The following is a 13,746-nucleotide window of genomic DNA, read 5'->3' as shown; positions in this document are numbered from 1 at the left end:
ACAATTCTGTCTTCAAGAGAGACATGAATACTCTTAGAAGGCTTGAACTTTCGTGCACACCACTGCCCAGCACAGAACTGGTTCACAATAGGGGTCCAATAAAATGTTTCATATACACCTGGATCAAATCTTTAAAGTATTAAGTTAAAACAATCCTTCCAATGAACAAAATCAAAGTTTCAGAAGAGGCTCTTCACACTGAATCTCTGACCAGCAACTGATGATGCAATATATTGCTGATGCTGATTGGTTCTTATCACCAAGATTACCCAATCCAGGGACAATGAAATGAATTCTTTGGTTAGTGTTATTTAGGATGTGGCCAAAGTAGGGTCCCAGTCTTCACTGAGTGACACCTGACTGCTCCCCTGCACCCTGTCCTCTCTGTTTTCCAGCATGGTGTGTCTGTGTTTTCTTGGAGGCTCCTGGATGACAGCTCTGATGCTGATACTGATGGTGCTGAACCCTCCCTTGGCTTGGGCCAGGGACACCCCACGTAAGTGCACACTTTGGGTGGTAAGATATTGTGGGTTGGAGGGAAGAAAGAAATTAGTTTTGCCACTGTGTCCAGGCTATGTCCCTTAGAAAACTGTGATATTTTCTTCAATAACCACCAACTTTTTATCATATATAGACTCCCAATTCTATTGAGAACAAAAGGAGTTCACCGGCTTGCCCTCTACAAGAGCTGCTTAAGGGGTCTTTCATATATATAGGCCATTTCTTCTCAACTCTCCTCCAATAAAAGCTTTTCAGGCTTGCATCTCATTCCATCAGGGTCTTGAGAAGACTTAGAAATAATGATTCCAAATTGATTCCCATCAAGTAGTCCCCTTTATTATGTTGAGTTATGCTAGAAAGTAGGAAAGCTTCTCTGAAAATTTTATGGAGAATGAAAAAGAATTAGAAAGTTCTCTCTGAGAAGACCCTGTTTTATGTCTTCATTGGATCAGTTATGTTGGTGTCTCTTTCTAATATGTGAGGATGTATCAAGAGGTTTCTCCCATGATCTCCTGTCCTTTCTCCTGAGCCCCAAAGTTTATAAGGCCTTTATCCTATACTGGAGGTTCTCAGAAAAAAGTTGGGGTTAATTTTTATCTCTATATCTCACCTTGGAGCTACAGCAGTGATCTTTAGTACTTGAAATAATACAGTAAATAAGAAGCACATATGGCGTGTTCTTTGGTGTCTTAAAGAGCTTAATATCTCTTCCAAGAACTTGGCACAGGTTAATTTTCATTATGAATCTATTTCGAACCTTTCTATAGAGTCACGTTTTCCTGCATATTCCCATTTTGCCCTGAGCCCACAGGAAGGGGTTCAACTAGTATTGGAGAAATTATACGAAATTATGTTTTTGAAAGCCAAAACTAGTCAAGTATTGGGAATTTCATGTATTCGAACTGCAAACTCTGAGCAAGGTACAGAAAGAGTGAAGGTTATTTACATTTTATAGGACTGAAAGCCAAGAGCAAAAACTGAACTTACTACCTTACTGAGGTCTTGGTCTCACATTGCATAGATTCATTCATCATGTTTTCTTTTTCCTTAATTAGCCGTATTTGGTTGCTTCCACTTCCAGTTTGTCACTATTCTTTCCCAACTCAGTCATCACCATTACTGAGAATGCCCAGTGTTTGCACAGACCTTCAGCATTATCACAAACAGGATGAGCTGAAACCTAATGAAATTTTCCTTTTTTTTTTTAAATGCTGTGTATTTTTTTAAAAGATTTTATTTATTTATTCATGAGAGACACACACACAGAGAGAGAGAGAGAGAGAGAGAGAGAGAGAGAGACAGGCAGAGGGAGAAACAGGCTCCATGCAGGGAGCCTAATGTAGGACTCGATCCTGGGTCTCCAGGATCACACCCTGGGCTGAAGGCAATGCTAAACTGCTGAGCCACCCAGGCTGCCTGAAATTTTCCTTTTTTTCTTAAAGCCAACTTTTCTTTATCCGTGATATTTTTTAGAACAGTAGGAGAAAGAGGAAGTTTGTTTGATTTTCACCCAGGAAGTAGAAGGGAAATAATATATCATAAGAATAAAGGAGTGTTGAAACTTAAAGCCCCTTTTTATTTCCCAGGATCCTTACAGTGACTGATTCTCAGAGCACTGAGTTTATTTGTTTAAATCACAGATATTTTTCTGAGCACCTATTTTGTAATGGGTTCTGTTCTAGGCTCAGTGAACTCTATTTGAATAAGATAAAATCACTACCATCATGAGTATTATGTACTGACAGAGTAGAAAGCCCAAAAAACATTTAAAGGAGAAAAAATTTCAGAGAGCAATCAGCGCTCTGAGAAAAACACACCAGGTTTGTGAAATAGAGAGAACTGGATTCACCTGACTACATTGCAAGTGGCTAGGGAGCTCCCCCTGAGAAAGTGACATTTAGTTGAGACATGACTGATGAAGAAAAGTCCACCATGTGAAGAATTTGAGGGAAGAGAGAACAGGACAAAGTGTGGGAAGATGTTTGCTGAGTTTAAAAGACAGAAGGAAGGCTAGAGGGGCACCTGGGTGACTCAGTCCATTAAGCATCTGAGTGGATTTCGGCTCAGGTCATGAGATTGAGCCTCTTGTCAGACACTGGGCTCCATGCTCAGGGCATTCTGTTCTATATTCTCTTTCTTCTCCCTCTGCCTCTACCTGTCCCCCTGCTCATGCATGCACTTTCTCTCTCTCATAAATAAATAAATAAATAAATAAATAAATAAATAAATGAAGAAAAAAGAAAAGGAAGACTAGAGAGGCTGGATTGTAGGGAGGAAGCTGGGGAGTGCTGTTTGTCACCACTACCAAGTTTCCAACACTCAGGGAATGCCCAACATGGCCTCATCGTCAGTGCTCAGTGTTTTTTGATGTTATTTAGATTTTTATCTGATTAACTCTAGCTTATATTGAAGTTTTGATATGATTTTTTTTTCATTAATGACATGACAGTTTTCAAAATCTTCATCTGCTAGTTCATGCAAACATGAACGTAGCCTAAAGGCTGTGCCAAACGTTTGTTAAAGTTGTTTAATTAATTCTTAGCTTCATAATAGGCACTAGTAACTGATTGCTCTCAGAAAGCCATGGATTTGTAGGCTTCTCTGTAAACTGCAATAAGAATGGAATTTGAAAATTGTTTGTACCTGCTCTTGAAGAGATAAAAATGCCTTGGTCACAATATTTCAACACAGACATCATACTAGGGGAAGTTCAAAGCCAAAAGCTTTAGTTTTTGCAAGAAGTTCAGAGGAGCCATATGTGGCACAATTATCCAGAAACAATGACATTCCAGGTTTCTCACAGTCCAGCGTGGCCATCAGGAATGTAAGTCACTGATGCAAAGTAGTGATTGAGCCAGTTAGAAAATCTGTATCTGGTTATCCGTATTGCCTTGTTTGAAAATAATGCACAGGTAAAATAGTTACAGCTTTTAGGAGTGCCTGGATTTTAGTTTTCAATCACCATTCACTTTGTTCTGGGTGAGCCTGATGCATGAGCACAGCCAAGAACAATCATCTTTAGGTTAGACTTCTTAGCAGCTTTTTGATACTCTCTTATTAGGCCTTATGTATGTTTTTTAGGAATCTGGTCCCAGCACTGAGCTATTTTATAGCAAAATACATTTCCTTGGGATAAGCTTTTTATAAGATATGATATTGGCAAATTTTTCAATGTAATACTCAGCTGTTCCATAATTAGCATCAGTTTTTTTCACGGCATATATTTCAGTTAATATAACAGTGGTTCTTATGCAGGAATTGTTTTGCTACCGCCTCCCCAGGGAATATAGCAATGTCTGGAGCCCCTGTTTGGTTTTTTAAACTGAGGTTTCATCTGACATTGAGTGGGTAGAGGCTAGTGATGCTGATAGACATCCTACAATGTACAGAACAGGCTTCCCAACATTATCTTGTCCAAAATGTCAACTGCTGTGATTATCTATTGTATTATTTTCTCTTCCATTTTTCATTTCAGGTTTTGAGGATTCTCTCTCTCTCTCTCTCTCTCTTTTTCTTAGTTAATGTAGATAAAGCATTGGAAACTTTATTTTTTGGGAAAACTAGTCATTACTTTCAATGTTATTCTGGTCTCTTATTTATCTCTGATTTTTCTTTGTTACTTCCTTCCTCTCCTAAATTTCCCCATGTTTCTTCTTTTTCTAGTTCCTTGTGGTGTGATGTTGTTTGTTTGAACTTTTTTTTCCTTGACACTGGCTGAAAGATAACTTTTTTTCCCTTGATACTGGCTGAAAGAGTACTTTTTATTACTTTTATGTACAGAAAATTCAACAGTACACCCATAATCCAGGTTGGTGGTCAGTTCTTTAGCCTTTGCCTTTTCCAGCTTGGCAATGCCAGCCACTGACTTTGAAGCCAGGATGTTGCCTCCCCAGGGACAGTGGGTCTCATCATATCTGTCATTGTAACTGGTCCTAATTGCTTCCACCAGCTTAACCAGAGCTTCTTTGTCTTCTGAGTTAACCTGTATGAAGGTGACAGTGGGGCAGGTCTTCTCGTGGACCAGATGCCCCAGTCTGGCCTTCCCCTTAATGATGCAGTAGAAAACCCCTATCTTATGATACAGGGCAGGCAGGAAGACAACCAGCTCAATGGAATCCACATCATGTGCAGTCACTACCAGCTAGTCTTCTTCTTTTCCACCAAGGTGGTGACAGTATTAACCGTAGCTTGAAGGACAGGGAGCCTCTTAGTGGGGATATCCCGTTTGCTGGCAACTTTCTTCTCAGCCAGGGGCCAGCAATCTCTGCTTCTTCTCTTGCTTTGCCTCTGGTCTGTATCTGTGGGCCAGTTTAAGCAGGTGAGTAGCTGTTTGGCCTTCCAAGGCTTGGGTGAACTAGTTAATCGTGAGAGGCACTTTTAGATGTTCATAGAGAATAGCCCTTTGCCACTGCAGCCAAATGTAGCAGGGGCATTTGACAAAGAGGGTAAGGTGCCTTTTGGGTTGGATGTCCTGTCAGATGCCAAAATTCTTGGGCCTTTTCTCAAACAGGATATTGAGACCACCTTGTTGGCCTCCTACTTCTTCACAACATCAGAGGCTCGGGCCACCTTCTTCCCCTTAGCCTCCTTTCCTTTCAGCATCTTGGGTGGCTGGAGAAGAAAGCTGAGATTTCTTTCTTAATACAAGCATTTATAGCATAAATTTCACTTATGTTTTCTTTTTCTTTTGCTTTAAGACATATTTTGATTTGCCATTTGATTTTTTTGGCCCATTGCTAGTATAGTAATGTGTTGTTTAATATTTACAAATAAATATTTAATATTAACATTATAGATTTTCCAGCTTTGTTTTATTTTCTTTGGTTGTGTACCATTGTGGTTGGAAAATATACAGGGTATGATTTCAAACAAAGAATCAGACAAAAACTCTAAAATGTTAACAGTGCTGAGATTGAAAACACTGATTTATATACTGTGGGGCTTCTAAAAATTCTTGACTCACACTTTATACACACGTTCACCTTCCAATTCGGGCCTTTGTGGTTTATTTTAGTTTGTTTATTTTTTTATTTTTATTTTTTTACTTATGATAGTCACAGAGAGAGAGAGAGAGAGGCAGAGACACAGGCGGAGGAAGAAGCAGGCTCCATGCACCAGGAGCCTGATGTGGGATTCGATCCCGGGTCTCCAGGATCGCACCCTGGGCCAAAGGCAGGCGCCAAACTGCTGCGCCACCCAGGGATCCCTTTAGTTTGTTTAAATACAGAAGTAATAAACTATAAAATCATGTAAATTCACCAATTTCTTGTTGAGCCGATTCAATCCATGCAAGCCAAGATTTTTGTTTTTTATTTTTTGCCTTATGCAACGTTTTTCAGTATTTCATGATTTCTTGATCAGCCCCATCTCTGTCATAAATTGTGACTGCCACAAATTTTTTTTAGTAAAATATGTCAAACTTTTGTATTAATTCTACAATCTACTCTATTAATAATGTCAGATGCTCTCTTTTATTTGTCTCCCTTTTAAACAGTTATTTTTTCCATGTTTAAAAAATTTTCATGTTAATTATACTTGAATAAAACACTTGTCTTAATTTAATTAAATGTAAAACATAAATATCGAAATATATACATAGTTTGCAAATATATACATGAATTATGATGTGTGTGTGTTTACATATACTGAAACTACAGAAGCACACGTGACTGACCAGTAAGAGCTCTGACTGACCCTTACCTCATCAGATTAGATTGGCCAACGGGTTCTGCATCAGAATTCTTAGAAAGATCTGGTTTTCTGAGATTTCTGAATCTGGAAACGTAGGTAAAAGATTGAGAACTGTATTGCGATCATGGTTTTAATCTCGTTGAAACTTCAGTCATGTCCCATTGAATTTAGTGTAAAAGTCAAAAGCTGTCACCACCCACCACCATCAAACGGGCTCCATTTGATGACTCCAGCCTAAACTTCCCTCTCCTTCCTCTCACTGTCTGTGTTTCCATCAACTGTTTCCTCTGGGTTCTTGAGGAAATTCATCAGTTCTTTCGGGCTCTTGCACAGTTACATTTGCCTTGACCTGAATGGTGCCTCCCCTTGTCCCCAAACTCTTCTCTCTCCCCCTCTCTCGGCGCATCTACTTCATCCTTCACGTCACATCTCATGTCACCCTTGAACCACCTCTCTGGCACTCTGAGGTAATTCAGACCATCCAACTATCCTCAGTCCTGGAACTTCATCCCTCTAACATTCCTCGCCTCTGTGCAAAGTCTTGCCACTTTGGGTTTAGTCCGTCACTTTCCCTCCATTTTGCGCTCCCCGAGCGGAGGGGGCGTGTGTCTTCCCTTCTCTGGATTCACAGGGCAGCTCGGCCCAAACCAGGGGGAAGCAGCAGGGACGTGCTTGAGGACAGGTAAAGGGCTGCGGGAGGCGAGGGGCGACGGGCGAGGGGCGAGGGGCGAGGGGACCCCTGAGAGGGGGCACCTCACGCCGGGCCGCCTCCGTCCACCGCCAGCGGAGGGAACAGGAGCCGTGGGTGCTGGTGGGCTGGGGGTGCAGGTGGCACCACCGAGGGGTGCCGCCGTCGGAGTCTTCCAGGAGCCTCGGGTGACCGGATGCCCCCCCCCACCCCCAGCACATTTCTTGGAGATGGCAAAGTCCGAGTGCTATTTCACCAACGGGACGGAGCGGGTGCGGTTCCTGGACAGATACATCCATAACCGCGAGGAGTTCGTGCGCTTCGACAGCGACGTGGGGGAGTTCCGGGCGGTCACGGAGCTCGGGCGGCCCGACGCTGAGTACTGGAACGGGCAGAAGGAGATCTTGGAGGAGAAGCGGGCCGAGGTGGACACGGTGTGCAGACACAACTACGGGGTGTTTGAGAGCTTCACGGTGCAGCGGCGAGGTGAGCGCAGCGGGGCCCGGTGGTGAGGTGTGTGGGACAGACAGACAGACAGAGCCTGTCCCGGAGGAGCACTGCCTCGAGCCGGTACAAGCGAGGGGGGTCCCTCCGAGAGCCCGGTTTCAGGAGCGTCAGGGTGTCTGCGTGACCGTGGAGATTGCGTAGCTGTGTCCCTGGGTGACTGTGGGGAGGGGAGGGGGACTGCGCAGTGAGGGGGGCAGGGAATGGGTGTGAGGGGGCTGTGGGCAGCATGTGGGGGATGGGTTGGAAGAGTGGGGGGGGACAGGAGGGGACAGCGGGCATGGTGGGTGGTCCCTGAGGGAGGGGGAGGGGGCTCAGAGCTCCAGTTGGAGGGGACACTAGGCAGGTGGTTGGACACCTGGGAAGGGAAGTGGCAGGAGTCCAGGCTGGGGTGCGGGTTTAGGGGAGGGGGCGGATTAAAGACTGGGGAGAAAGTGAGGAGACCACTCACCCCTGTGCTTGGCACGCGCCCTTCCTCACCCTGGACCCCCTGAAGTAGGTCCGCCTGTGTCTGTGTGGGGGGGACCACTTCACTGAGAAAAAGTGGCCACTGAGTTTTGAGGGGTAAGGGGACTTCTGAGGCCTCTCTCATCTTTCTGAGGCTTCCTTTGGGTCTCAGCTACTTGATTTGTATTTCTTAGCGCATGTATTCTTACATGAAATGATTGTGAAAGCTGGTGTTTTTTGTTTGTTTTAAAAAATATTTTATTTATTTATTCAAGAGAGACACACAGAGAGAGAGGTAGAGACACAGCCAGAGCTCCGCAGGGAGCCTGTGGGTGGGGGGGTGGGGGGGGGGGACACATCCATCCCAGGACCCCAGGATCAGCCCTGAGGCAGAGGCAGAGGCTCAACCACTGGCCACTCAGGCGTCCGCAAATCGGATTTTTTACTTATGACTTTCTTACTTAACATACTGATGTTCCCATTTTTATAATGATGAAAGTATTTAAGGAGTTGCATGTGATTTCTTTACATAGTCATAACAATTCACCTCACATTCATTCCCCTTTGTTAGAACCTTTTTATCCATATTGCCAAACATTTATCTTTTTTATTTTTAATTTATATTTGTTTGATTTGTATGGTTCTCGAACATTTATTTCACATATTTATTGGCTAATTGTTGTTGCTACTGTAAACATTATCTCCTGTCTACTATCTGTAGAGCTCTCATTTTTTCCTCAGTGATTTTGTGTCTCCATGCATAAGATTATTAAAGCTTTCCTGATATTTGAGTCAACATTTTCCCTAGTTTGTGGTTTATATTTTGATTCTGTTTATTACTTTTCATGCTAGGAATGTAAACATTTTTATTGAATGAAATTTGCTACAAAATAATTGGCAATGATTTGTCATCAATCTTAGATCTATAATTTTATGGTTTGTAAAAGGTTTTCCTCATATTTCTCCTTTTACAAAAACGGAAATTGTATTTATGGAGGCTGTAGTGTCGGGGATTGTCTTAGGCTCTAAGGATACCTTTTAATGAGTCTCAGACACTCCCCTGAATTCAAATGTCAGTTTATAATTAATAAATTAATGAAATGATGACAATTATAATAATGGATATTTTTGTATTGCAAAGAAGAAGGAGTAATCAGGCAAATGCAATTATAAGAACTTTTTTAAATAAATGAGTTCCTTTGCTCCTTTCCCTTTCAGGACTCATACTGTCCTTGGGACTCAGCTCCCAGACCTAGAGAAGCACCTCTGTCTTTCCTGCTTTCCAGGGTAGATCCATTTCCATGGTGTTCTAAGGTGTGAGTGTGGCTTTCCCAGGATGTCCTACTCTCTTCCCCCACCTATCTTAGGCTGTTCCCCACTTTAACCACACTTCTTCAAATCATATTTTCTCCCCAATTAAAAAGGATAATAAGGTAACATATATTGAAAACTAAATTCCAGTTATTGTTTTATATACCTCGGGTGCATTAGTATCATGTAACCCTGAGAGCTAAGTTAGTATTACTATCCTCCTTGATAGGTTAAAAAGCTGGGGCACAGAAGAATGTAAATATTCTCCCAGGATGAATCAGTAAAGTAATAGAGTCTGGACGTGAATTTAGTCAGCCTTCTCTAGAAATCATGCTTTTACTTAAATACATTATATGACTTGCAAAATTTGTAAACACTTCAATTCAACAAGAAACTGTTTCACTCTATGAAAAATAAACCCCACAAATTTCTGCAACATCACTTAAATCTAATGGACTCATGCTGTCAGGATTAAATTCAAGAGTCACGATACTGGGGGTGCCTGAGTGGCTCAGTCAATTGAATGTCTTCCTTGGCTCACCTTATGATCCTGGGGTCCGGGGATCAAGCCCCCGCATCAGGCTTCTGGCTCAGTGAAGAGTCTGCTTCTCCTTCTCTCCCCTACTTGTGCTCTCTCTCTCTCTCTCACTATTGCTTGCTTTCTCTCTCAAGTAAATAAATAAAATCTTTAAAAAAATAAAAAAAAAAAGGCTCATGACACTGGCTCTTATTGGGCCACATGGTCAGTTTTGAGGAAAGCCTGCTTGAAATGCAGCCTGTGACCGGAGACTGGAGGCAGCAAGGCAGCCAACCAGGGAGACTTGCTTTGTCTGTCTTCCTCACTGAGTCCCTCTACCACTTCTCTTCTAGTCGAGCCTACAGTGACTGTGTATCCTACGAAGACTCAGACCTTGCAGCATCACAACCTCCTGGTCTGCTCTGTGAATGGTTTCTATCCAGGCCACATTGAAGTCAGGTGGTTCCGGAATGGCCAGGAAGAGGAAGCTGGGGTTGTGTCCACAGGCCTAATCCGTAATGGAGACTGGACCTTTCAGATCCTGGTGATGCTGGAGATCGTTCCTCAGAGAGGAGAGGTCTACACCTGCCAAGTGGAGCACCCAAGTTTGACAAGCCCTGTCACCGTGGAATGGAGTGAGAAGCTTCCTGACATAAGTTCCTCAACTACCAAAGAGGGGATTTGCTTATTTCTGAGTGTCAGGGTTCTCTCTCCTTATACCATTTTTCGTTTCCTCCGTATTCTCTTCTGTTTAGCACAGGTCCCTGAGGGTAGCTGAGTGATGTCCTCTGATAATTTAAGATATCCTGTGATTATTTCTACAGATCCTATAGTCTTTGGGGAGGCAGTTAGATGTGGCAGGCGGAAAGGAGGTTGTCCATGTTTTCAGATTTTCCATGGTTCACAGGTCAGAGTTCCGTCTTGACACTGGGCACCAGTCCACTGCCTTTGGCCGGGCTTGTGCTTCTGGCACTGTTGCTCTGAGTTCTTCATTGTCATCTGAGAATCCTTTACATTGTAGGGACCTTTCTGACTTGAGGGGAATCCAATCTTGGATTCCTTTTATTAGCTCTGTCACCCTGCACAAGCTACTTGTACTTCACGGAGTCCCAGGCTCCTCATCCATAGATGTTGAAGTAGTGGATTTGTCAGAATTGTGATATTTAAAAAGGTCAATGCATAGACTTCGTATCTACTCAATGTGATTTTAGATTTCTTTTCCAGAAATTGCTAATTATTCTACTTCTTCCAAGGCAGCCTTCCTTCCTCATTCTCAAAGTTCTCAATCTGAGTGTCCATCAGTTTGGTGTAAAAATCACTAAAGTGACATTCTCAATCCCAGTGTCCATCAGTTTGGTGTAAAAAGCACTAAAACTGCTTCTTCTTTCAGGGGCACGGTCTGATTCTGCACAGAGCAAGATGCTGAGTGGAATCGGGGGCTTTGTTCTGGGTCTGCTCTTCCTTGCAGTGGGGCTGTTCATCTACTTCAGAAATCAGAAGGGTAAGGCACCTGTTGGTAGCTGAGATTCCCCAGAGACTATATGGAGAGAAATACAGCTTTGATCAAAAGCTCTCTGTCTACCGATGGCCCTGTATAAAGCCATTCTTTCCCAATTTGACCTCAGATTCCCTAGAAATCCAGAAATCAGCAGTCCATGGTTACTGTGTCACAGCCTAAGAGGTCATGTGTTCTGTAGAGCCAAGAAGGAGATTAACAAGCATGAGGATCTTGGGTTGAGATCCTGGGCCAAATGCAGAAAGAGACGCTAAAGCTAATGAAACTGGATTTGTGTGACAGAGACTTTATGGGTCATATCTTTCACTTACCACTCTCCCCTGGCATCATGCAATATGGGTTGGGCTGTTAGAGAAATCTAAGGAGGCAGGTCTGGGGCTGGAATCTTGTCTGTGGGGCCAGATTTACCTCCATATCTGTTAAGTCTATGTCTTCCCTTCTCTTTTCCAGGACACTCTGGACTTCAGCCAACAGGTAATGCTCCTTCATCCCCTTTACAGATAGATTTGGTTATCCTGGAGCAGATAGTAAAGGTGAAAAGACAGAAATAATGGGAAAGACTTTGTTGTTGTTGTTGTTGTTGTTTTTAAAAGATTTTATGTATTTATTCATGAGAGACACAGAGAGAGAGACAGAGACACAGGCAGAGGGAGAAGCAGGCTCCATGTAGGGACCCCGATGTGGGACTCGATCCTGGGACTCCAGGGTTATACCCTGAGCTGAAGGCAGATGCTCAACCACTGAGCCACCCAGTCATCCCAGTGGGAAAGACTTTGGATCTGACTTCTGATCTGGCAGTTTATACTGACGCTACCTCTCTCCACTTAGTGAAAGGCCTGTGCTGTAAAATAGCTTTGGCCCCGGGAGACCTAAAAATATGTTATTACTGAAGCGCTTTGACATGAGGCCTTGAGGGAGAGGAGAAGAAGCTGCTTATAGAGGTGGGTCTGGAACAATACTCTGCTCTCTCTTCTGCAGGACTCCTGAGCTGAAGTGGAGATGGTGACCCTCAAGAAAAAACCTTCCTTTCCAGCTTCTTCTCAGAGTCCAAAGGTTTCCAGCTTGGCTCTTATTCTTCCACAAATACAGCGCTTTCTCAGGATCTGGTTTGCCCTGGCTTCAGTGACCCTGCACAGCTTGTGTTCCCCAATGGCTCCCTCTGCCCCGTCCTTGACCTGGAACCCCCAGTGCTGACTGCAGTACCTTATCTGCATTCTCTCCTTCCTCTTCCTATGCAGCCCTTATGTTTCCCTTGCATGGGAACTCACCTTCTGCTCATGTTTCTTTATAAGCTTTTCTCAAATAAATGTGGATTGAAAATCATCTGCTTCATGTGTTTTCAAGGAAGAGAAGTAAAAAAAAAAAAAAAAAGAGGGAGAATGGGAGGATTCATCACAAAAAATAATGGTTTTTATTTATATTCCTAAATTTTGTTCAGATATGCATCTGAAAGGTATCCTTGCTTCATTCTCTGTTTAATCATGGGCTCTATGCATTCTGTATTTAGGCGTGTTTTCTGGAGCTAGGAGGAAGCCCTTGATGACCTATGTGACAGTGGTATCCTATATCTCTGTGTTCTCAAACACAAACACAAACGTCCCTTTGCACCATGGGATGAGGAAAGGGAACAAAAAATATCCCTGCAATGTCATCCGAGTAACTTGTAAGGGAATGATGCCCTCAGAATTTTTATAATCACTGTCTTTTGCCTCAGTTTTTAAATTTTAATTTCATTTTACTTTTTACGTAGGCTCCATGCCTAATGCGGGAGGCTCACAATTCCCCCTTCTTGAGTTTTATAGGAAAGTATCTAAAACTGAGTAAATCCCTCTCATTATATTGATGGGGAGCTCTATCTACACTTCCATCTTTTTCTGTCTCTCAGGTAAACATCCGTGGCATGCTGACACTTTGACTTGAGATGCATCCTTCCCCATAAATAGGTCTCAGACCATCAGGACAAAACCACAACTCTAGGGGAAAAGATGCATTTCTGAGACCTTTCATATTGTATATAAATTTACCATCTACAGGAACATCCCAGATAGATATTGTCTTAGCAGAAATCAGAGGAAAACTGGGAAAGAAAGGGGAAATTATGAATACTCTGATGTCCATGCAAACAATGAAATACCATGCAGCTGGATGGAAAAATAACCATCCTGAAATGGAATAATCTCCAAAAGGCATTTGCACAGGTACGGGAGAGTTTGTACATCACACAACAATTTGTTTGAAAGATAGAGTAAGAGAATAGGAATATATAGCTATATCACTTTATCTATAACATCCAGCTATAATTATCTCTCATCTATCTAATCTACTTACTTTTCTATATATGACAATGGAGGATTTTTTTAAAAACCATTGCCTCTTGGGCAAAATGAATGAGTAGGTTGAAGGGAACAGAGATGAGAGCTGGATCTTCTCAACATGTCTTAGTTAATAGTTTTAGTTTGAGGATCCTAAAAACATTTTATGTAATAACTTAAAAAATTTAAAAAGTCAATATGTAAAAATTAAAACCAAACTGTAGTGATGAAGAAAATGTGACAAAAAGTACATAACGGA

The 13,746-nt window shown here is 42.5% G+C and overlaps 1 protein-coding gene across 1 annotated transcript; it reads left to right on the top strand.

Annotated features, from left to right (window-relative positions):
* The first annotated feature begins 290 nt into the window (after window positions 1-290).
* LOC112913648 (DLA class II histocompatibility antigen, DR-1 beta chain) lies at window positions 291-12,498 on the top strand. Its single transcript, XM_025990544.2, has 6 exons — window positions 291-496; window positions 7,097-7,366; window positions 10,013-10,294; window positions 11,050-11,160; window positions 11,626-11,649; window positions 12,154-12,498. The coding sequence occupies exons 1-6, from the start codon at window positions 397-399 to the stop codon at window positions 12,165-12,167; spliced, it is 801 nt and encodes a 266-aa protein (XP_025846329.2). The 5' UTR covers window positions 291-396; the 3' UTR covers window positions 12,168-12,498.
* The last annotated feature ends 1,248 nt before the right edge of the window (window positions 12,499-13,746 follow it).

Source organism: Vulpes vulpes, chromosome 1 (genome assembly GCF_048418805.1).
Source record: "Vulpes vulpes isolate BD-2025 chromosome 1, VulVul3, whole genome shotgun sequence".
Lineage (NCBI taxonomy): Eukaryota > Metazoa > Chordata > Mammalia > Carnivora > Canidae > Vulpes > Vulpes vulpes.
Note: the sequence above shows the minus strand (reverse complement) of the source record. Positions and strands in the feature narration are given on the sequence as shown.

What these genes read in the sequence shown, in the direction of transcription:
- LOC112913648 (XM_025990544.2), top strand. Translation starts at nt 397, where the DNA reads ATGGTGTGTCTGTGTTTTCTTGGAGGCTCCTGGATGACAGCTCTGATG. An exon ending in CTTCACGGTGCAGCGGCGAG is followed by an intron (nt 7,367 to 10,012) that starts GTGAGCGCAGCG and finishes CTTCTCTTCTAG; the next exon opens with TCGAGCCTACAGTGACTGTG. An exon ending in CCCTGTCACCGTGGAATGGA is followed by an intron (nt 10,295 to 11,049) that starts GTGAGAAGCTTC and finishes TTCTTCTTTCAG; the next exon opens with GGGCACGGTCTGATTCTGCA.